This window comes from Taudactylus pleione, unplaced genomic scaffold (genome assembly GCF_031769625.1).
Source record: "Taudactylus pleione unplaced genomic scaffold, aTauple2 ptg000114l, whole genome shotgun sequence".
NCBI lineage: Eukaryota > Metazoa > Chordata > Amphibia > Anura > Myobatrachidae > Taudactylus > Taudactylus pleione.
In genome coordinates this window covers 23,253,850-23,279,503 of record NW_028284516.1, presented here as the reverse complement: position 1 = coordinate 23,279,503, position 25,654 = coordinate 23,253,850, and the positions used below count along the sequence as shown (strand labels likewise).

The 25,654-nt window shown below is 45.7% G+C and overlaps 1 protein-coding gene across 1 annotated transcript in view; it reads left to right on the top strand.

Moving 5' to 3' along the window:
- Nucleotides 1-25,654, top strand: part of TERF1 (telomeric repeat binding factor 1) — a 74,016-nt gene that overhangs the window by 13,042 nt on the left and 35,320 nt on the right. The window contains exons 5-6 of the mRNA XM_088471444.1: nt 2,845-2,994; nt 23,971-24,062. Of these exons, the coding sequence (XP_088327570.1) occupies nt 2,845-2,994; nt 23,971-24,062 (242 nt within the window). The remainder of the gene's footprint in view (nt 1-2,844; nt 2,995-23,970; nt 24,063-25,654) is intronic.

The following is a 25,654-nucleotide window of genomic DNA, read 5'->3' as shown; positions in this document are numbered from 1 at the left end:
CTAGGCTGCTCATGGTAAGGAGATGTGAATTATCGGAGTTCGAACTTAGCATGATGGTGGGTGCCCAACGGATGGGACATTCCATTTCTGAAGTAGTGCGGGGATTCAACATTCCTCTAACTACGGTGTCACGGGTGTACTGAGAATACCTCATGAAAGGCATTATCACCCACCATGAACAGTACAGTGGCCAACCAAGTGTGCCTAATGATCATGACCAGTGGCGTCTGGCCAGAATTGGACCCTGGAGGACAAGCAACATGTGGCGTGGTCCGATGAGTCACAGTTCAATTGTTTCTGGCTGATGGTAGGGTTCAGGTGTGCCACAAACCCGATGAGGCCATAGACCCCAGTTGTTGACATGGCACTGTGCAGGCTGGTGGTGGTTTCATAATGGAGTGGGGTGTGTTCACGTGCAATGGGTTGGGTGTGCTGGTCTGCCTGAACACGTCATTGACCGGTACACCTGCGTTGCATTGCTTGATGACCATCTGCAGTCCTTCATGGACTTCATGTACCCACACAATGATGCAGTATTCCAGCAGGATAATACACTGTGTCATCTGTTCAAAGTTGTCCAGAATTGTTTCGAGGAGCATTCTTCTTGAGATTTCCGACATTTGCCTGATATGAACCTAATCAAGCATTTATGGGATGTGGTGGAGAGGTATATTGGCACTCAAGATCCTGCACCTACAAATATCAGGGAGCTGTGGGAAGCTATCCAGACAGCATGGGTCAACAGAGGTCTTCTCTACAGAGGTCTTCTGTCAACTTGTGGAATCAATGCCACGTTGAGTTGCTGCACTTTGCCGGGCTAGAGGGGGTCCTACACGATACTTGGTATCTATCCCATAACTTTTGGTACTTTAGTTTACGATTGTATATTATTTGTTGTAATTTATATTGTGTCCCTTATTAAGGGGACAACTTTTGAAATATGTACTCTTAAGCGAATTTGAAAAGCTATTTATGACAGAGATACAAACGTTCTATAAAGAATATGTTTGTGCGTGCTTTTAGATGATCAATGAGTAAATCTTGCTGCTGGTGTTTGCAGAAAGAGCTGACCTGAATCACATTGTACTTTGAAGATATTGCAATTGTTAAGCTTCCTGGACATCTTCAGCCCTTGGTAAAAACTTCAAATGTAATGAATTTGTTGGTACTTTCATAGAACTTGCAAGGTTTGATATGTCATACATTCTAAGTATAGCTTAGATCTAACATCTCTGTGGATAAATTTTTTATTTATTTATTTTTTTCTTCATAATTTGATTACTTGAGCTGTTCTCTATTTAATCTTATGTTTTTACCGTTAAAGGGAATTAACAAATTTTTTTATTTTATTTTTTATTATTAATTCCTCAAAATACACTACGGCTTACTGTGGTTCCGCTGTAATCCATTTATTATGACAATGCTCTTACAATGTTCTTTGTGAGAAACCCTACCTCATCTTTAGACTAGATTGTAACACTGACATTGTATCTGATATAGGTTGACTGTTTTGTGTACGGATATGATGTATTCAACATTGTAACAGTATGGTAGTAAAGGCACTAATCTGAGACCATTGGAATTCAGATAAGTTTTAATGTGCAGTGATTTGGATCCATTTTTTTATTTTTTTTTCGCAAGATAACATAGAGAATTAAACTATGTATATTTTCAATTTAGTCCTCTTCTTTTTTTTTTTTTTTTTGGTCCTATTATTCCTAGCATTAATGTGAGTAGGCCATCTAGTCGACTTTGAGCTAACTGCAGCACCTGAAGGATGCTGTAAGAAATAGCATTCAATCAAATTGTAATTTTTGTAATACAGTTCTCAAAATAAAAAAGGACCGTAATGCACTAGAGTGATGTTGCGCTAATAATAGAAGGACATCAAAAAAAGTTATTGTACCTTGACATGACAGAAATAAACACCGAGACGCCTATATGTTCAAAATACAATTTATGAAAAAGTCGCAACAACACTAAAAAATATATTGTATCATGCATAAGATAAATATCTCATCTGAAGACAACTCCAGAAATCCCTATACATTGTATAGAAATATTGAATCCACAATAAAGGATTTCCTTCATAGGATATCAATTTATGTTGTAATATTGTAACACAGTCATATAGCTTTCATCAGACTTGTATATAAGGTCCTTTTTAAGTCCTCATGAATCAGACCTCTCAGGTTGTAGTAGTGGGAGACTCGCTGAGCAAGTAGCGGTGCTTATCCTGTATAATGTGAGGAGTCCCGGCTAAGGAGAAAAACAAGCCCGATGATCCCAGCTTGTGTGGCTTTGAAGGCAAGAGTTTAGTCAGCCCGTGAACGACTTTATCCAGCCGTTATTATAATACGAGTGTTATGGACTTCATCTCCACCTGTAAATGCACAGCTCACACTCCGTATCATAAGACCTCCAGCTGAAGTCAAATATAGTCCAGCAAGGTAAGTAGTAATATCGGTAGCAGATATCCCTGATGCGTTTCGCTTTCGTTTTAGGAGGCTTTATCAAAGAGCATGGATCAAAATTAAAAAAGACAAAACATTTTATTAGTGAGTTACAGATCCTCTTTTGCAGCAGTACGTATATGCCAGTTTTTATAAATTTCTGACTGAAATTTTAGAATAATACTGTTTAATGTGTTTGTACATTGTGAAAGGGTAGTCCAGATGGAGTCTTATTCACATTAGTTTACAGCTGTATGTCTATTAGATATGATATGTAGGGAATTGGTTTATTTAAACATTGCCAGATACTGCAATTCAATTACTATACATTGATCATTGAAATGTTTCCCACATGTTAGTAATCATGTCTGTTTTCTTACCTGTGTTCCAGTATCTGCGAATGAAGCTTTCTATGGTAATCAGTAAGAAAGATCCATACCATGAATTTCTCGAGAATTTCTCTTACACCAAAATGTTGAAGAAGATAAGATCCTACATCAGTCTTAAATTGGCTGGACAGCCCCCTGTTTTTCTGCTGCAGGTGAGTCTGAGGGATAAATAAAACAAAATTACTTTTTGTGACATAGCTCCCAACAAGTCATAATAATCCAGCCAAAATAGGCCACATTGACAATCTTTCCAGGTCACGTTCCTAATACCAATTCATAACTTAATAAAATATGCAATTTAAAAAGAAAAGTAAAACTTCAAATAATCATAATTCGGAGTGTAATACATGATCCAAAAGAAAGGATATAAAAAACTTAATTTATTAGGGGCCTATTCATCAACACTTAATTTTTACAAAAGTAGGTGAAAATGAACATTTTTCACCTGCAATTGTAAAAATTAAGTTACTGGGCCATTCATCACATAGGTAAAGCAGGAGAAGTCGCAGATATCTCCTGCTTACCTCCCTGTTACGGAATGGCCCGCTGTCCCCATACACTAGTATGGGGACAGAATTCATCAAGCTCTGAAAATACAATATTTTCGGAGCTGGATTGTGGGAACATTCGCCATCTTCAGATGGCAAGTGCTCCCGCTATGGGGTCACGAAAAGGGCCCGTTCGGACTCCGATAATTAACATGTTGGATAGACCCCCTTAATTATCGGATCCTGATAATTACCGTGAAGAATAGCCCCTTTATAACAATCAAAAATCTAATATAGGAATTTTATTTAATAGAAATGATTTAACTACAAAATGCAGTTCACCACAATAAGACCAAACATACAGGTTACTGTAACTCAAATGGGATCTAAGAAAACTAGCTAAAAGCGTGAAATAACACTATCAAAATTTCCAATAATTGTACCAATGTTCCGTGTTATACACACTGATTGTGACACAGAAATCACACTTCTGTGCCTGTTTAAATAAATTGATTTATTTAGACACAAACTCTTTACAGTATTTGTTGGTAGTTTCAGTATCTCATAAACTGATCTCCAGTATGGAGTTTACAGAGGTGTGTAAAGCAACTCAAAACCAACCATGTTTTGCTTTATTAAACATTGCTGGTTTAGGTTTTATCTTTTAACTCTACAGAAATTTTTTTTAAAAATCCGACCCCGCACGTTATTACTTTGCCCCATATGGTCTGATTCAGAGTTAGATGGAAAAAAAGGAGCAAAAATGGACCAATATTCTCCTGGAGCAAACCATGGTGGGATGCAAATACATTATGTACTTATTATAATACTGGCTATTTCTACTTCAGGGTCCATAGGGGGTCCACAGGGTTGACCTTGGGGTATAGCTGGATCTGGATCCATGGGCACCACGCAGTTAAAGCTTTGCTGCTCCCAGGATGCACTTGGGTCCGTCCTCCTCTATACCCCGCCCCGGCCACAGGCACCTCAGTTTTAGTTGGTGCCCGGCCGGAGTCGGGTCACCCTGCGCAGTGGGGCTGCATAAGCAGCCCCTAAGCTTTATTCTTTATTTAAAAAAAAAAAAAAGAAGATTTTATTATTTTATTTTTACTGTCTTCAGAGCGGCAGCATCAGACTGTCCATCTGGACGTCTATGCTGCCGCTCCAACAGCCCCGCTGGCGCTGCGACGCCGGTACTGATCAGGGGATCGCAGCGGGACCCCGGAGTCAGTGCTAGCGTGGCTCCGGGACCTCCCAAGGACTGCTGCCGAACTGAAGGGGCCAGGTAAGCCGCGTGCAGCGCTGTCAGCGCTGCACGCGGGGAAAATGCAGTCTTCATGCCGCCGGTCTCTGGGGACAGACTGGCGGCGCTAGTAGCGGCGGCGGGCTCCCCCTCTTCAGCCATACCCCGCGTGTCCGCTGGCCCCCGGGGTGTAAGTACCGGCGGGGAACCGGCTTCCCCGGGGGTTTAGTACTAGCAGGGGAGGCAGCCTTCCCTGCTTCAGCGCTCCTCCCCTCAGCCCAGCACGCCTTCTCTCATGTGTGCTGGCGTCGCTGGGCTGTTCTCACTCGGCCACTCCTCCTCAGAGCTCTCCGGCGGCCATCTTCCTCAGGCAGCATAGCAGAGCTCCCAGGCAGGCTTCCAGTGGACCAGTCCCCCTGCGTACCTCTCCCCCTGCAAAGGACGGTGTTCGCAGCGCTATAGCCCTCCCAGACACTGAATCTGGGAGGTTGATTGTAGCGGAAGGTGCAGTGAGTAATACTTCTCTGCATGGTATGTGACTTTTGCTAGTGCTGCTGTCTGTGCTTATTTTCTACTTACTGTCAGCTTTTTACCTATCCCTTTCCTTCTCCTACGGCCCGCAGGTGCGTGGGGGAGGGGTGTTCTTTCTGTGTACCTCACTTATATAAATCTACGTATTTGTGAGGTCCGTCACATACTGCGGTGTGCTCCTTAGTTCCATATTGTGGGCTGTTTGGGTTGCATACTTGGGAGTGCGTGGGTGTTATACGCCTTACCTCGTTTCGGTGAGACACTTTTTTTGCAAAAAAAAATTTGTGTCATGTCTGATGAGGGGAATGAGCGCTCCGAGGCTCCTGTGTTGTTTTCCTGCCGACGCTGTTCGGCAGGGGTTGACGGGGCAGATTTGTCTCAGGACGGTCTGTGCGGGCGGTGCCAGTTGGTACCTGGACCCTCTAAACCCCCGGTGGCGCAGGATCCTCCGTGGGCAATGTTTACGCAAGTGCTGGCGTCAATCGCGGACCGACTTGCGGTCCCGACTGCGGCCCCTTCTAGGGCGTTGCCCCAGCCTACCATGCCCCGTTCCCCGGGTGTGACTCGTCTGGTGCAGTCTCCTCCCGGGTCTCAGACTGTGGGTCCTTATGCGGGTTTGCCGGTATACGTGCAAACCCCCACGGTGCCGCAGCAGTCGATGGTACCTTTTCAGGGGTATCCTCAGGCAGTACCCCCGCCTTGGGTGGACGTCCTCTCCAGCTCTGTTCAGAGTCTGGCGGCTTCGTCATCGGCTTTTCAACATATGTTGCACAGTGATTTGCCCCCACGGGCGTCCAAGCGTTCCGTTCCGGCTTCACTGGCGGCTCAGTTCACGGACACGGACGTGTCTTCGGATGACTGGGAGATCCATGAAGACTCTGACTCGGATGCCGGGGCCCAGGAGATGGAGGCTAAGTCTTCCATTAATGTGCCGGCATTGGTTAGGACGGTGCGGGCCATCCTTCACATTGAGGAGGATGTGCCCGCCCCCAGGTTAAAATACCCAAATTTTAAAAAGGCCAAGGTAGCTTCGACGGTTTTTCCCCTGTCCGATCAATTGACGGATCATATGTCAGGGGCCTGGCAGTTGCCCAGCAAGAGGTTCCAACCGCAGAAGCGGTTGGCTTCAAACTATCCGTTTCCGGAGGCTCATTGCAGGAAGTGGGAAACTCCTCCAGCGGTGGATTCCCACGTTACCCGCTTAATTAAAAGCGCTACGCTGCCTTTGCCGTCGATCTCCTCCCTGAAGGATCCCACGGACAGGAAGGTGAAGACTTGTTTGAAGTCTATCTACTCTCTCTCGGGGGCGGTGGCCCGTCCGTCCATGGCCATCTCTTGGGTGGCTAAGGCCATCGAGAGCTGGGCCAATGCTTTGGAGGATACCTTTCCGGAAGATGCTCCGGAGATCCAGAGAGCGTTGATAGGTCAAATGAGGGATGCGGCTTCCTACATTGGGGAAGCATCGTTAGACGCAAGCCTGCTAACCTCTCGGGTGTCGGCTGCAGCTGTGTCGGCGCGTCGGTCCTTGTGGCTGAGGTCTTAGAGAGCTGACGCTGACTCCAAAAAGGGACTGGAGGCCTTACCTTTTAATGGGGAGTTGCTTTTTGGTCCAGACTTGGACAAAATTGTGGACACTCTGGCTAAGTCTAAATCAGCCTTCCTCCCTTCGGCTTCTGCTCCTACCAAGGTACGGAGCTCTGCTTTTCGGTCCTTTCGGGTTCAGGGCAAGGCAAAAGGTCAGTCCTTCCCGAGGCAGTCGACGACCAAGGCCGCTTCTAAGCCCAAGAAGCAGCTCTGGAGTGCCAGGCGCCCTTCTTCCAAGCAGGAAGATAAACCTTCTGCCTGATGGGACGGCCTCCCTCTCTGGGGGACCCCAGAGTGGGAGGCCGACTTCTATTTGCCCAGTGCTGGCACAATACCACCACGGATGCCTGGGTTCGAGAAGTGGTCTCCCAGGGGTACGCCCTGTCTTTTCGGCACAGGCCGCCCCACCAGTTTTTCTGCACGAGTCCTTCTCAGGATACGACCAAGTCTTTACAGATTCAGGAAGCTATAGAGTCCTTGCTGACAGCAGGGGTCATTGTTCCCGTTCCTCAATTACAACGAGGGACGGGGTTCTATTCTTCTCTGTTTCTGGTGCGGAAACCCAATGGTTCTCATCGCCCTATCCTCAACTTAAAGTCTCTGAACAAATTCCTCAGAGTTCCCAAGTTCAGGATGGAAACGTTACGTTCCATCATTCTGGCGATGGAACCTGGGGATTACATGGTGTCCCTGGATATCCAGGACGCCTACCTCCATGTTCCGATAGCACCTTCGCACCAGCGGTATCTGAGGTTCGCTATCCTTCAACACCATTACCAGTTCCGGGCGCTACCCTTTGGTCTCTCCACGGCACCGAGGGTGTTCACGAAGATTATGGCGGTCATGGCCGCACATCTTCGGAACCAGAATGTACGGCTACTACCGTATCTGGACGACCTCCTGTTGCTGGCGAGTTCCCCGGAGGTACTGCTTCATCATCTCCACTTGACGGTCGCTTGCCTGCAAGCGCACGGGTGGCTGATAAATTGGAAAAAGTCCTCCCTAATTCCATCTCAGCAGATGGTTCATTTGGGAGCCCTGCTGGATTCTCGGCAGCAAAGGATCTTCCTGACCCCGGAGAAGGTCTCCTCCCTGCAGCTGAGGATACACAGTTGCCTGAGCAGTTGCCGCCTGTCGGTCCATTCGGCTATGAGGGTTTTGGGCTCCATGGTGTCAACATTCGACATGGTGGAATTTGCCCAGTTCCATTCCCGGCCTCTGCAGGGGCTGATTCTATCGGAATGGAACGGGTTACCTCACCGGATCCGCTCTCAGTTGCCGGTGTTGTCCCCGGCGGTTCGGCAGTCTTTGGCTTGGTGGCTTCAGACAGCTCATCTGGTCGAGGGGCGTCCCTTTTGGATCCCGGACTGGGTCCTGCTCACGACGGATGCCAGTCTTCGGGGTTGGGGGGCAGTGACCGGCTCGTTGTCACTTCAGGGTCGTTGGTCTGCGGAAGAAGCTCTTCTTCCCATCAACATTCTGGAACTGCGGGCGGTTTATCGGGCCCTGCAGTCGTCCGGTCCCGCTCTTTACGGACGGGCGGTTCAGGTGCAGTCCGACAACGCCACCACGGTGGCGTATATCAACCACCAAGGAGGAACTCGAAGTCGGGCAGCAATGTCGGAGGTGTCTCGCATCCTTGCTTGGGCGGAGTGTCACATTCCAGCGATCTCGGCAGTCTTCATTCCCGGAGTCCTCAATTGGGAGGCGGACTTCCTCAGCCGTCACGACGTGCATCCCGGGGAATGGTCGCTTCACCCAGAGGTGTTTCAGCTACTCGTGGACAGGTGGGGGCTGCCGGAGCTGGACTTGATGGCCTCCCGTCACAATCACAAGTTGCCCGTTTACGGGTCAAGGACAAGAGACGCAGGCGCCAGTCTGGTAGACGCGCTGTCGGTGAAATGGACGTTTCACCTGGCGTATCTGTTTCCTCCGATATCCTTACTTCCTCGGGTTCTGCGGAAATTCAAGCAGGACGGCGGCACGCTCGTGCTGGTTGCTCCGGCGTGGCCCAGACGTCCTTGGTACTCCGATCTGAGGTCTCTCCATACCTTCTTCCTCAGCGTCGGGACCTGTTGTCTCAAGGGCCCTGCCTTTACCCGGATCTGGGTCGGCTGTCTTTGACGGCGTGGCTCTTGAGACAGCCGTCTTGAGGTCTAGGGGTTTCTCCAGTTCAGTCATTGGTACCATGCTTAGGGCACGCAAGCCTGCCTCCGCACGGATTTACCACAGGGTGTGGCGCACTTACTTTCAGTGGTGTGAATCCAGAAACTATGATCCTCAGGTGTTCCGGGTTTCCAGAATCTTGGAGTTCCTTCAATCAGGTTTGGACCTCGGCTTACACCTGGCCTCTCTGAAGGTTCATGTGTCTGCATTGTCCGTGTGGTTTCAGCGTCTGATTGCTACACTACCGGATGTTCACACCTTTTTCCAGGGTGTTCTCAGGATACAGCCTCCCTTCGTGCCTCCTGTGGCTCCTTGGGACTTGGCGGTGGTGCTACGGGTCTTGCAGGGTCATCGTTTTGAGCCTCTTGAGGTGGTGGACCTCAAGTGGCTGACGTTCAAGACCGTTTTTCTCCTAGCAATTGCTTCTGCCAGGAGGGTGTCAGAGTTGGGGGCGCTTTCCTGTCGCCCTCCTTTTCTGATTTTTCATCAGGACAGAGCGGTGCTCCGCACTCGTCCTGAGTTTTTGCCCAAAGTGGTCTCAAAGTTCAACATTAATCAGGAACTTGTTGTGCCAGCTTTTCAGTCGCCTGATCTTTCAGCTGGTGAGGCTTCCTTAGATGTAGTCCGGGCACTTAGAATCTATGTGGATCGGACTGCTTCGGTTAGGAAGTCGGATTCTTTGTTTGTCCTCTTCGGTTTTCACAAGAGGGGTTGGCCTGCCAACAAGCAAACGTTAGCCCGTTGGCTTCGTTCCGTTATTTGTGAGGCTTATGCACAGGAGGGTTTACCTGTGCCAGCCTCTGTTAAGGCTCATTCCACTCGTTCTGTGGGTCCCTCTTGGGCTGCTAGACGTGGCGCCTCCGCTGTTCAGCTGTGTAAGGCGGCCACTTGGTCTTCAATTCAAACGTTTTTGAGGTTCTATGCGTTTGAGACCTTCGCCTCTCAGGATGCATCCTTCAGGCGCCGGGTACTCCTTTCAGCACAGGAGCGTCCCCGCCCTTAGTTGAACTGCTTTGGGACATCCCCAAGGTCAACCCTGTGGACCCCCTATGGACCCTGAAGTAGAAAACAAGAGATATGGTAAGAACTTACCTTTGTTATCTCTGTTTCTACGAAGTCCATAGGGTCCACAGGGCGCCCGCCCTGACGCACCTGGCTTCATATGGGCTGTGTGGCTGGTCACCGGTTTTCCGACTCCCATTTCTGTGAGTATGGTTTCTTGTGTGTTCCAGTCTTCCTTCTCTCTGTTTAGTCTCCTCCTCCGGCCTTAGCTGCTTACCAACTGAGGTGCCTGTGGCCGGGGCGGGGTATAGAGGAGGACGGACCCAAGTGCATCCTGGGAGCAGCAAATCTTTAACTGCGTGGTGCCCATGGATCCAGATCCAGCTATACCCCAAGGTCAACCCTGTGGACCCTATGGACTTCGTAGAAACAGAGATAACAAAGGTAAGTTCTTACCATATCTCTTGTTTTTTGCATGTAGAAAACAAATACTGGGCAGCTTTGTTTTCTCACTGAAATGCAGTACTAAGCTAGGACTCACACCTTCCAAAGTCTAAATCTTTCTGTACACTTTAAATCTTGCCCCACCTTCGGTGCAACATGGTTTTACCAAGGTGTGAATGGCTCGTCCTTCTGCCCTCCTTTTTTTTTTTTTTATATTATTTGTAATCCTGAATTAGGGCCATAGTGAGCGGCTGTTCTGTGATTGATAATTAACCATACGATACAATGGTGGTATACAGAATAGCATCACTGAATACCTATTACATCGAACCTTAAAGTGGATGGCCTACACAGCAGCAGAAGACTACAACAGGAGGTCAGCTCGGAACCATAAACTGAGGCTACAGTGGGCACAAGCTCACAAAAACTGAGTTGAAAATTGGATAAACTTTGAGTGGTCTGAAGTATCTATTTCTTCTGTGATGTGCAGATGGTAGGGTTAAAATTTGAACATAGTTTAAATGCCACAGCCTAATTAAGTATTGTTGCTGGCTGTGTTTCCAGTCTACCCATATTCTAATAATGTTTCCATGGGAGTACTGTATCATATAACAAAGCATACGTTCTCTCATGCTGGTTCCACTAACATGACTATCAGTTTACTCCAATGTCGTCCACAGCCACCATATGTTAGTACAATAGTGCACCTTTGGGATGTGATGGAGCAGGAGATTCACTGTAATAATGTGTAGCTGACCAATCTGCAGTAGGGGCAAAGATATGCCTAATGAAGTGGCTACTGAGTATACATTACGTGCCCAAAAGTATGTGGACACCCAAACATAACAATTATATGTGCTTGTTGTACATCTTATTTGAAAACCATGTGCTATAACAGTGTTGGCTAACGTTGACACTCCAGCTGTTGTGGAACTATATATCCCAGCATGCCCTGCCACAGTTTTAGCATGCCCTAATAGCAAAACTGTAGCAGTGCATGCTGGGTTATGTAGTTTCATAACAGCTGGAGTGTCAAGGTTAGCCAACACTGTGCTATAATATTGAGTTGGTTGCCCCCACAGCTGCTATTACAGCCTCCAATATTCAGGGAAGACATTCCAAGTGATTTTGGGACCTGGCTGCAGGGATTTGTGTCTATTCAGTAACAAGAGTATAAGTGAGGTCAGGCACTGAAGCTGGTTTAGAACACTTGACTCATCCCAAAGTGTTAGTTTCGAGTTGAGGTCACATCGAACTCAACAAACCATTTTTTTTTTAATATGATAGATTTTGATATATACAGTATATCCACACTGCATAGATTGAATGGGATATTGTCGGCTGGATCACCTTATAAAGAGCTCATGCAAGCTCATGGGGGAGAGAGTGTGTGTATGTATTTATATATAATATATATATGTGTATGTATCTTCTTTCTGTCTTTCTTTCTGTCTTTCTTTCTTTCTGTCTTTCTTTCTGTCTTTCCTTTCCTTTCCTTCCTTTCCTTCTTCTCCCCCATGAGCTTGCATGAGCTAAGGTGATCCAGCCGACAATATCCCATTCAATCTATCCAGTGTGGACCACTCATTTCTGGATTTCAGGTAAGCCTAAAAGATTTTCTGTTTGATATGAAAATATATATATATATATATTAGGGATGTGCAGGCTCGGATAGGTTCGAGTTTGCACGTGGAGTTCGGATTTTTCCCTCCAAAAAAACGGCACTCAGAACGAGGCAAAACGTCATCTTACATGGACGAACATCATCATTCCTGGTCTTTTGTCCAGGAATGATGATGTTCGTCCATGTAAGATGACGTTTTGCCTCGTTCTGAGTTCCGTTTTTTTGGAGGGAAAAATCCGAACTCCACGTGCAAACTCGAACCTATCCGAGCCTGCACATCCCTAATATATATATATATATATATATATATATATATATATATATTATTGTAGTATTTCCTTAAAATCAATGTAATGATTATATATAGAGGCTGCGTACCAGATATTGCTAATTTAATAGCCTGTAGTATGACTTCCTCCACGTATCTCCTAGTACCCCTTTTCAGTCCCTCTCTGGAACATATATTCATTGTATGCGAGCTAGATACAGATGATCCCTCGTCAGTACATTTAAATATGGGTTTTTATTGAGTTACAAAAGTAAGCGGATACAGTGTACAAAACACACAAAATGAAAGTAAAAAAATTTGCTTATCTTATAAAATGGTACACAGTCCTCTTAGATAAGTATCCAAAGAATAAAGAGCCTGGGTCAGCTGGCCTCAAAGTGTTTACATACACACACACACACACACACACACACACACACGCACACACACACGATGGGGGGGGGGGGGGGCTTTGGGGGTGTATCGGCGGCACTCCAGAATAAAACACCACAGCGCACAAAACTTGCCTGCGCTGTGGTGTTTTATTCTGGAGTGCCGCTGATACACTGGGCACATTCGGGAAGCCTCCAGCTTTCCACGGAGGGCACCCAGGTATGTTTTCTATTTACGTGGGAGTGCCATCCACAATATATATCATTGATATGAAAAAACAGTTTCCATTGAGGGTATTGTTTTCACTAGTCTCCGAGGGCCGCCTGGAAACTTATATATATATATATATATATATATATATATATATATATATATATATATATAATATATATATAAAATATATTAGTTCTGGTAGTCCCATCAAGTTTACTTTTTGTATTGATGAAGGTTCTGTCAGTTTTCTAGATGTGCATGTTCTCAGGCAGGCAAAAGCCAGGGCTCCAGCATTGAACAGGGATGATCCCTTTAACTCGAGTTTAAGGAAAAGCAATAATAAACAAAATATTCCCTGGGTGAATTACTTTAACACTCATAGTGATGTTATTCGTAAATCTGTGAAGAACCTGTGGCCTATTGTCAAAAAGTGATGCTGACCTCAATCTTACTAATATGTGCATCATGCCCTGTTACACTAGAGGCTGCGATATACGAAGTTGGGTGATGAAGACCGATGTGACGGGGGAGTCTGACCACTTTCTGCATCCTAAGTTAGGATGTTTCAAATGCTTAAATTGTTTGACTTGCCGATATATGACAACTGGCAATAGTTTCTGTCATCCCTACAGTGGGAGTAAATTCCAGATAAGACACAGGGTAACATGCACTACAAAGTTTATAGTGTACCTTATTACCTGCCCCTGTGGGTTGGTATACGTGGGGAAGACTGACAGAACCCTGAGAGAATGACTGGTGTTGCATCGGTCTGTTGTTAGAGCCGCGATTCTGGTGACAGTGAGCAACCGGTGGCACACCATTTTGCACAAAAAGGTCATTATCTGTTCTCCGATATATTATTACAGATCACCTGCCTAGGTCCATCGGGGGGGGGCAATAGATCCCCACAGGCTTTTACAGTGCAAGGCACGATGGATCTCTAGGTTGGACTCCTTGGCACCAAGGGGTCTCGATGAAAATCTTGGATTGCATTGTTTTTTATGATAGATCATGCTAATTGCTTCATTTATATGGTCATGCCTTTGGTCATCATGTAAGGGTAGTGTGTTTAACATTTTGTAAGACAAGAGCGGTTTGTGATGCTGCAGTCATGGGGTATTATGCTATCGAGTATAGGGGTCGTTACCAGTATTGTGTGTTCTAATAGCATTGTTCCCATTGTATGACAGATATTGGTGGGTTCACACACACTGTTATGGTTTTATTTAATCATGACAGGTTGATGGATTAAATTGCAGTTTAGCAATTGCATTTCTTGCAATAATGCAAATGCAGCAGGCGTTGTATGACACCCCCTGCTGCATTTGTGACCGTCTTTTTGGACACGCCCTGTTTTCAGGAACCCTGGCCGAACCCGCCCCAACACACCACCTCTTTTAAATACCTCTGCCTGTCAATCAGGCAGATGCGTTCAAGGGCTTGCATGCGTCTTAGCAGGACCCATTCTGCACACTCGCAGAATGGGTCCTGCGCACGCGCAGATTCCCGATTATCGGGAATCTGTGTTCAGCTGCTGAATCAGACCCAGAGATGGCTAGAGGCAACAGCACTAATATTGTAGCTGCTTAAGCAGCCGTAAAGCTGGCTCCTATGTTTGTATATGTGACCTTTCTAAATCCATAAAATGTACTAAAACAAATTACTTTGTGATGTGTGGGCCAGGAGCATATGCAGTTGAAAACAGAAGAGTATCTCCGGCGCTGAGAAGGTTACTTTATTAATGAAAACTCAGTTGTGACACTTCTGCTATGTAAAACTAGTCCCTTACTTTACTGTATGTCAGTGTTCCCAAACTCATTCCTCATGGAGCACCAACAGTCCATGTTTCTTCTGTCTCCACTAGGGGGCATGGGGGTGACACGGGGGTATAGCATAACAGGAGTGTCTGGGCACCAAATAGTTAATTGCAAATTCCCACAAGCCCAGGCTCCTCTCCTCTATACCCCGCCCCCAGCCACAGGCCATAAGTTGTAGTTAGGTGCCGGCTAGGATCGAGCACCTTGTTGGGGGCTGCTTTTTAGTCTCCTTCCATTAGATTTATTTTATCTTCTTTACTTTTCTGAGCAAGCGCTGCAGGGGGTCCTACAGGGTGACGTCACCGCTGCTCCACCAACCCAGTGCCAGGGCCACAGGAAGGAGCCACGTGCCACAGCCTGATGCTGGTGAGAGCCGGATGGCTTACAAGTAATAGCGGCTCCCATCTAGCAGGAGACCACCACTGGTGCTGGTTGTGAGGGCACCGGTTGTCTCCGTGCCGCTCACTAGACCACCTGGGTTGTAAATATCTCATTAGGAGGGTCTTTATATCTGATCAAGCTGGTCATTGATATTTTGTATACCATTGTCTAGTTAATTGTATCTTTCATGCGCTTTTGATGGTGTCTCAATCAGAATACATACAAACATAGTAGAAAAAAAAACAATTATTACATTACACGTTAAGGATATAGATTGTTTTTTTTTTTTTTCTAATGGGTATAAGTGGTCTTATTAATAGACAGAATGTTTTCATCGAGAAAATTATTAGTAGATTGTTTTTTTTTTTTTCTAATGGGTATAAGTGGTCTTATTAATAGACACAGAATATTTTCATCGAGAAAATTATTAGTAGATTTTTTTTTTATTATTTCATATGATACTTTTTTTTCAGGTTTTCAAATTTTTCACAGATCATTTTCTTTTAACATTTTTTTTCACTTATTTTACCTTGTGGTTTCTCATTATAGTTTTTCTCATTATAGCTTGACAATAAGGCCCGTATCCAGTTTGAGGCGAAAAGTCCAGAATTTCCGCCTGCTGGACTTTTCGCCACCTTCGTCTGTTTTCCAGGCGGAAAAGCATCGCGTGCGTGCCCGCTTATCCCCGCATTCAATTTCCATGGACGCGAAAACGAGACCCGGCGAAATTGGATGCGGTGAAAAAATGTGGCAATTTTCAGGAAATCATCCTTGGACCACCCCATCCCCCCCCCCACCCCCCTAGATGTCCAGACATGGGGGATCACTATTTGCATGCTGAAGGGAAGTCGGGCTTTTAAATAGCCACGACAGGCGCACAAATGCGGCTTTGAAGAAGGTGATGCAGAAGAGCATTTAGCAATTTTTGGGGGGAAAAAGAAGTATGCCCATCAAATTTGGGGTACTTGAAAATGGGTGTAAGCATATTTTTAAGTCCCTTAAATGATTTTTTAAAATTCTGCAAAAGTGCACCTGCCGCTAGCACCCGCATTGAAGAAACACCTGCCGTTTACTTTGGAACCCCTCTGGATTAAATGTAGCTATTTTAGAAATGTTTTTTTTATATTTTTTATTTTTTTTAACCCCAAAATGTAAACATTTTTTGGGGTGTCCTGATTTTTTTTTTTTTAACACACATTAATTTTAGGGGACATTCTCAGGGGTGCACCCCTATACTCCAAATCTGCACTTTTTTCACCAGCTAAAGGCTGGACAAAACTTATCCCCGTTTTTTACAAACACTTTTCGCATCGGCGAAAAGTCTTTGTAATTGGATAGGGGAATAATTACAATAGGCGAAAATGATGTCGGCGATAATGGGTTTTCGCCTGTAATTGAATACGGGCCTAAGTCTCTTAACACTATTATTTATCACAGATATGACATGCTCATTACAGCAGCGCCACCCAGTGGCAGGGGATAACGAGACATCCGTGGTTCCTTGGCAACGGACCACGTCATTCAGCAGACAGTCCAATGCCGGTGGCAGGGTGCCATGTGCCCCCCCCCCCCTCCCGGGCCGCAGCGCCATATACTGTCCCGGGCCGCGGGCAGTCTGTGTCTCTCTGACACAGCTGCACCGTGCGTGTAGTGCTGACCAGACGGATTTCGGTCAGCACTACACAGTGACAAACACACTGCCGCCGGCGCTGGCAGCTGTGTGTTTGTTTTAATTATCATCCAATGGGAGTCTGTCAATGAGTCTGACTGCCGCGCCCACTGCCGGAGCTGGGCTCAATCTTCCGGCTCCCGCAGTGGGTGATGGGAGAGACGTCATGCCGTCTCACCCATACTGCAGAGCGGGCCGGCGCGGGAGGACGGACGGAGGAGCGGATGGCGGCAGCAGGAGCCAGGTAAGTTTTTTTTTTTATTATTATTTTTTTTTATTTTATTATATATATATATATATATATATATATATATATATATATATATATATATATATATATATATATTACATATTACAGTATGTGTGTCTACTGGGGGTGGACCACTACTACTAGGGCCACTACAAGTAGGGGGACTACTACTAGGGGCACTACAAGGGGAGGGGACTACCACTGGGGGGCACTGCATCGGGGGACCACTACTGGGGGCTCTATATAAAGGGCAATACTGGGGGTACTGTATAAGGGGGGACTACAACTGAGGCCACTATTTAAAGGGGGTACCACTATTGGGGGCACTGAATAGGGGGGACTACTACTGGGGGCTCTATATAAGAGGCTTACTACTGGGGGCACTGCATAGGGGGGGGGGCACTACTGGAGGCCTGCATTAGAGTATTAGCAGAGGGCCTGATTCATAGTTGTACGTAATACCGAATGTTTACGGAGTGGAGTGATTACCGGTAAATAAGGGCCACTGTCTTGTACTTGCCCTCCAGGCTAAAAGTTGCCAGCCAGCCCCTGGCTGGGTCTGTCATGCAGTGTGAGTGTCTGACAGTGACACTGTGAGACTGACTACTCAGTTACCAATAGCTGCACCAGCCAGACACCGCAGCAGCCAACCAGTGTTCACTGAGAGCAGTACCAGTGACAGTGAGCCAGGGGTGGGACTGTCCTATGTGCTGCTGCTCCTAATTGGCTGACCAGAGTGTCTGTCACTGCAGCAACCACCCCCAGCAGCATCATGCACGCAGCAGCAGTAGCGCAGTCAGTGTTTGTACTCTCTTCTTAAGTAGTACGTGAATATAAAACAAGGAGAGACACAACTGGCAGCCCAAAGCCATGACATCACCACACAGTGTCACCAAAAAAAATATATATATATTGGAAAAGCAGGGAAAAACATCAAGGGAGAAATCTTGCGATGGTGATGAAACATTGGATCCTAAACATTGCAGGGTTGAACATCGAACCCATCTGAAAGATGTTTCAGATGAAACATCAAATGATTCCCATCCCTAGTTCCCTGAAGTCCTGCCTCCAACCAACGGAATGGCAGCGGCATGCAGACTTATACACACTCCTTTTTAAGTTAAGACACCATCACTTGGTCTTGTTTTCACAATTGTATGAGTCCTGATGAAAAGGTATTGGGACCTTAAAACGTTGACTGTATTTCAAGTGACTTGACCAATACACGACATCACGTTTTTGTAAGAAAAAGGAGTGCCGCCTGTTATTTTCCTCTGAGTCGCATGAGGTGCCAGTGGAGAAGTCTATCTTTATTAATTCAGGAGGGCACCCTTTCATTACCTATTTCTCACCTAGAGTGCCAAGCTTCAAAACTATGTATATCTGTGTATGTATGTGTATTATAATCCAGGACTTTGGTCTTGTCATCGATGCAAGCCATCAGGAGTGGGGGTTGGTGACGTGTCCTCAAATCTTCCCAGGTCGATGGACGTTTCCAGAAAGCCAGCTGTGCATAAATGTCCTGGAGCTACGGGCTGTCAACAGGGCGGTTTGCCAGCTTTGGCCTCATAAACCATCAGGACGGCATTCGTGGTGCCATGAAGGAGGACGGCCGCATTCTCCATGGGCAGAGCATCATCTTCCAGCTCTGTCCTCAGTTTTCATCCCTGGAGTTCAACATCCGGACATCTTTCAAATGCTGCCACACCTAACAAAACATAGCCCCACACCAGTATTGCACTAGTATTGTAATGTCCATTACTTAATTGTGTAATAATCCTATACTCCTATAATGTTATAAAAGTAATCTCTATTTAGATTAAGTATAACTCCTCTATGAGGGGGCTACCCATTGCTCAGAATTGAAAGTATCACAAATAATCAAGAGATAAAGAGCATTTTGCCAGGTGCACTATTTTCAGAGTCATTTAAAATAATAATCCATTAAAAAGATATCCCTTCGATATCTCAATAAGGTGAAGTATTGAAACTTTAGAATGTGAATAAAGATAAGAGAAAGCCATAGGTTAAACAGCCATCGGCGGAGATGTGGCCGAGGTCCTTGTTCATAATAAAATAGTGTCCGTGTATATCCCAATAATGAAATAGAGAATGTATGCTTCAAACACTTGTTAATGCCGTTGCCTGTCCCTGCGGGAGCCGAGCGGTGTGAATCAGAGCACCACACGGCTATCTGAACTGGGGAAACAGCAGAAGTTATGTGTAATAAGATTGGTGTCTGACTTAATACAGCAGCCAAGCGGTGTGGACACTGTACTCATAGTCGAGAGAATAGTGCACCGCATGGTCATCCGGATCAGGGATAATAACTATAGTTGGCCGGAACAAGATTGGTGTCGGATAAGCTACAGCATCCGATCAGTGTGGACGTGGCACAACAGGTCGGGAGTGTATAGCAGGGGACTGTAGCCATTAATTTACATATATTACAAAGAAGATGATGCTGAATTAACATATTACTGCACTGTGGGAACTGGTGTGAGCGGAAAATTAGGGGTGTATACAATTTGTAGTTAGTAGAATATTCTAACAATAAATGTGATTATGAATTAGACACACTAGTATGTGAATATGAAATGGATACACTAGAAACGTCCTTTGGAGTAGTGACAATAAGTACCTTTATGGAATGAAAAGAAGAATTACAGTCTCTAACATTAGATTTAATAAGGTCTTATGCATGGGAAATGGGGACATGTATATTAAATGAATTTATATTTATTATTGCTGAATAGGTATAAGTGTCAAGTGAGGTACACAGATCTAGTTCAGATTCGGGCAACTAGGTACACCGGTGTCAGTCTCTGCACGACTTGTCCTACTTCAAGCCACTAATTACATAAAGGATAGAAATATTGAGATATAGATAGCTATCAGCAGTATGAGAATTTTGATAGAGAAACTCCACAAACATGATAAAAGGATGACACCTAGTGGTAACAGAAAAACTTATAATATGAGTATGAGGATAACTTTAGAATACTGGGCCTGATTCAGAGCCGCTCGTAAGCGGCCGCTCGTTTGTTCCGAGAGATGTTCGCACATCTGCGCATGCGTATGGGTTTTAGTACACGTGCGCGAACCAGTCAGTGCGGTCAGAAATCGTGTGCTCGCAATATAGCGAATGCCTGCTAATTTGAGTGACAGAGTGAGGCGTTTGTGGGTAGTAACAGAGGAAGGTGCTTGAAAACGGGGAGTGGAGATCCGAACGCAGGCGTGCCAAACGGTCAAAACGGTCGTTTTATGGGTGTGCATAATTAACAAAGCAGCGTCATCGACCACGTCAGTTGGGTGTCTTTTAGCCAGAACTGATCGCATGATTGCAGTAGGAAAATCCTACCACAAGAATAGCGAGCAGTTCATTCGCCTTTCGATGTACTCGATTAATCTAATAAATAGCGGAGATGACGTATGATGCGAGCAGCCAGGGGGCGTTTTTTACAATATAATGTCCACATGTTTTGTTCGCTCGTTCAGACATAGAGGCGTCAACAGACCGCAAAGAGCGAACGGTCAATTTAAATAGCCAGCCCCTTTTTCTGGACGAGCGAGCGCAAATAGCGTCCGGCTCTGAATCAGGCCCACTGTGTGAAGTTGTTACAAAAGTGATAGTTTATAATCACATTGTTTCTCCCAAGTGGAAAGGGAAACCCAAGTGGAAAGGGAAACCTACTGAGAATTATCGATGAAAAATAAAGACACTGAGCGTGAATAATCCTAAACATAAATGAGAACAATTTAGGGCAAAAGCCACAGCATTTGAATGTAATAGTAATTTTAATTTCTATAAGCACAAATTTCTTCTTTTTATTCACATTCGATATTTTTAATACTTCACCTTATTGAGATATAGGAGGGATATCTTTTTAATGCATACTATTAAAGCAATATTATTTTAAATGACTCTTTGATCCTAGTGTACCCAGAAAAATGCTCTTCTTTTTCTCTTGATTATTTGTGACATCTTTGAAATGCTGGTCCGCCGTTTGGGCATGCCGGACATAGACATGATGATGTCTCGTCACAACCTCCAGTAACCAAGCTACTGCTCCCGCACCAGGAAACCCGACGCTCTCCTGGTAGATGCTCTGACGATTCCATGGGAGTTTCCTCTGATATACATTTTCCCTCCAGTCTCTGATTCCACGGGCTATCCGCAAATTCAAGCGGTAAGGAGGCATAGTGATCCTGATGGCACCAGATTGGACATGGCGAGTGTGGTTCTCAGATCTTCTGAGCCTCTCCATAGACGTGCGACTGCGTCTCCCTCTGCAACCGGATCTTCTGTCTCAAGGTCTGTGCTTATATCCGGATTTGGCCTGTCTCGCTTTGATGGAATAGCTCTTGAGACTTCCGTCTTGAAAGCAAAGAGGTTCTCCAGAAGGGTCATTCGGACCAGGCTTAATGCGAAGATCTATCTCCGGGTCTGGCACACCTATTTTGCTAACCCCAGGTCTTTTCGTACTCTATTTTCTGCAGACAGATTTGGCTCTCTTCCTTGAAGGTCCAGGTTTCGACCTTGTCTGTTCCCATTCAGAGACAGAAAGCACTGTTACCTGATGTGCTGACCTTTTTTCAGGGAGTTCTACACATTTGTGGCTCCTTGGGACCTGTACCTGGTTCTCCAGGCTCTTCAATCGGCTCCCTTTAAACCATTACAGACTGTTGAGCTGCGTTGGCTCTCTTGGAAAGCATTTTTTCTGCTTGCCATCGCATCGGCCCATAGGGTGTCAGACTTGAGCGTCTTCTTTTGTCGCTCCCCGTTCCCGTTCTTCTACTCTGATAGGGCTGTACTGCAGACACACCAGAGTTTTCTCTCAACGGTGATGTCGTACTTCCACATCAAACAGGAAATTTTGGTTCCGTTTTTTTCGGGTTGCGAATTTCTCTCAGCCAGAAGCCTCCTTGAATATTGTGCAGGCTTTCTGGCTTTATGTCAAAAAGACCAGAGAGATTCGCAAGTCTGATTCCTTGTTAGTCTTCTATGACATTCATAAGAGGGGCTGGCTGGCTACTAAACAGACCTTGGCCCCTCTTCACCATTTGCTAAGCTTACTCCTTGGCGAACTTTCCTACCCCTGCCATGGTGACGGCCCATTCCACTCGGCCAGTGGGGACTTCTTGGGCAACGCGCTGTGGGGCTTCTGCAGAACTGCTCTGTAAAAGCTTCCACATAATTGTCTGCTCATACTTTCATCTGCTTTAACTCTTTTGATATTTTTGCATCCTTGAATGCCGTCTTTGGGTGTTCTTTGCTCACTGCAGCTCAGGAGCGTCCCCGCCCATAGGCGACAGCTTTGGGATGTCCCAGTGTCATCCCTATGACCCCTAGTGGAGGAAAAAGAAAAGGAGACTTATGTTGCTTACCTGTTAAGTCTGTTTCTTTGACTCCTTATGTGGCACAGAGCGCCCACCCCGATACACCGATCTGCCGGGGTGTATTTCATTGGTAACCTGTCCGACTGTACTTTCCATGGTTTGTATGGTTCTGTATATATGCCGGACTTCCTTCTCCTCTGCCTCGCTCCTGCCATTGGCTTGCAAACTAAACTGATGGCCTGTGGCTGGGGGCGGGGTATAGAAGAGAGGAGCCTGGACTTGTGGGAAGTTTCAGTTAACTATTTGGTGCCCAGACTCTTCTCTCCAGGCTATACCCCAGTGTCATTCCTGTGCCCCTATGGAGTTGAAGAAAGAGACTTAACAGGTAAGCAACATAAGTCTCCTTTTTCCAGGTCTCCTCACAGAATCACAAGTTAAATAATTTGGCTCCACCTGTGGATCTTTTAAATTGTCAGCCAGTAATGAATACACCTGTGCACCAACTAGGAATAATGGAAATCATGCACTGTTAGTGCTCCCTGAGGATTGAGTTTTGGAAACATTGCTTTACAATATAGGACTGTTAAAGGTCATGCCAGTACTCAAATTATAAATGGTCAAACAACTTTGGCCCTGATTCAGAGCCGGACGCAAGTGGCTGCTCGTTTGCTCCGAGCGATGTTTTCCCAACTGCGCATGCGTACGGATCGTAATACGCATGCGCGAACCACTCAGTGCGGCCGAAATTCATGTGCTCGCAAAATAGCGAATGCCTGATAATTTGAGTGACAGGTTGAGGCGTATGTGGGTGGTAACAGGGGAAGGTGCTTGAAAACGGGGAGTGGAGATCCGATCGCAGGCGTGCTTAAAGGTCAAAACGGGCGTTTTATGGGTGTGCATATTTAAAACAGCAGCGTCATTGACCACGTCACTGGGTTCTTTTATAGCCAGAACTGCTCGCAAAATTGTGGTAGCAAAAACCAACCACAAGAATAGCGAGCAGTTCATACCCTGGTCGATGTACTCGATTAATCTAATAAATAGCGGACATGACGTAGGATGCGAGCGGCCAGGGGACGTATTTTTCCAAAAAACGAACGCAAGTTTTGTTCGCTCGTTCAGACCTAGAGACGTGAACAGACCGCAAACAGCGAACGGTTCATTTGAATAGCCACCCCTTGTTTTAGAACGAACGACCGCAAATAGCGAGTGGCTCTGAATGAGGGCTTAGTTCCTAACATTAAATCTAGGCTACAATTGGTAAATAGTGAATGACCCAACAAAAATTGTTAATCAAAGAGCAAATGATTTATTAAATACATTAAAGGTATCCTAATACTCTCACTATTGTCATAGATAAATGTACTGATACATTGTTTTTAGGGTTGTAGACAACAATGGTTAGAAGAATAATTAAAAATACAAATATATTAAAAACAAAAAAACAGTATCACACATGTTAAAAATCGGGCATAAAAGATAAAATACTCACTTAAAACTGCAGTGTGTTTTATGCCACCCGGCTGCTTTCTCAGGCAGTGTTGAATGAATCTTTTCATTTTGTAAATGGGTAATCGTTTACACACAGTTATCATCAGCATAGATGTAGCCTGTGAGATTTGGTTACATTACAAGGTGATCTTGTTTCTGATATGGTAGTACAGTATGACAATATATGCAAGATTACAGTTCCTTTCTTTCCTTGTATGTTTAAGGCAGCCGCAAAGGTGGTAAAAGCTAAAGCAGAAAGCAAGCTGGATAACCAGACGGGAGAACACAAGGACCTGAATGTTCTCACTAGTGAAAGGTATTGTTTGTTCTTATGTAGATTTATACCACAGAGTCTGACACTAAATGTTTGTTTGTGTGATGCTGAGGAATCCTATTATACTAACATCCACAGCCACAATCACCCTTCTAATACATATATGTGTAATATATATTTCTACTTCAGGTTCCATAGGGTATCCACAGGATACCTTGGGGTATAGGCGATGGTGGCAGACGTCCAGGCACCACAGAGTTAAAAATCTTCCATCCTCCCAGGATGCACTGGGGTCCCTCTTCTATACCCCGCCCCGAGCCTCAGGCACTCAGTTTCGTCACAAGCATAGGAGGATAAAAAGAGAGAAGAAAGTCTGGAACACACAAGAAATCACATTCTCACCAGAGGGAGACGGGAAAAACGGTGACCAGAGCAAAGCCCATCTGCAGTACAGGTGCGACAGGGCGGGAGTCCTGTGGAACCCTATGGACTTCGTCGAAATAGAGATAACAAGGGTAAGTTCTTACCATATCTCATATTTTCTACTTCAGGTTCCATAGGGTATCCACAGGATACCTTGGGGATGTCCCAAAGCAGTATTCTTTAAGGGTGGGGTCGCTCCTGTGCTGAGAGGAGAATCCGCCGCCCGAAGGAAGCATCCTGAGAGGTGTAGGTATCAAAAGCATAATACCGTACGAAAGTATGGACAGATGACCACGTGGCTGCCCTGCAAAGCTGAACCGCTGAGGCGCCATGTCGAGCCGCCCACGAAGGACCCACAGGCCTAGTGTTTAGTGGCTGGCCAACCTCTCTTATGGAAGCCATAAAGGACAAACAAAAAGTCCGACTTCCTAAAAGCAGAAGTGCAGTCCACATAAATTCTCAAGGCCCACACCACATCCAAGGTGGCCTCACCAACCGAAAGGTCCGGTGAAGTAAACGATGGTACAATAATGTCCTCGTTGATATGGAAACTAGATACCACCTTTGGAAGAAACCCAGGACGAGCGCGCAGCACAGCCCTGTTTCTATGAAAAATTAGAAATGGAGGTCTACATGAGAGAGCTCCCAATTCCGAAACCCTTCTGGCCGAAGCAATAGCCAGAAGGAATACAGTCTTAATGGTTAACCATTTCAAATCCACTGAGCCCAGTGGTTCAAATGGCGGTCCTTGAAGAGTCTTCAAGACCACAGCCAGATTCCATGGTGCCACAGGTGGAACAAAGGGAGGCTAAATAAGAAGCACCCTTTGCATATCCAATCAGGGCAAGGCCCGGGAACTCAAGAAGGTATTGCACTCGATGCTCCAGAATGGAGTTATAGTGCCAGTTCCTTTGAAGGGATTGGGGTATTACTCCAATCTTTTTCTGGTGCAGAAACCCAATGGGTCCTACCGGCCAATACTCAATCTCAAATCCCTCAACAAATTTCTGATGGTTCCTCGGTTCAGGATGGAGACCCTGCGTTACATTGTTTTAGCAATGGAACCTGGGGATTTCATGGTGTCGCTGGATATTCAGGATGCTTACCTGCATATCCCTATTGTCCCAGCACACCAATGCTTCCTCAGATTTGCAGTGGTCAAGGACCACTTCCAGTTTCAGGCTCTGCCCTTCGGTCTGGCTACAGCACCT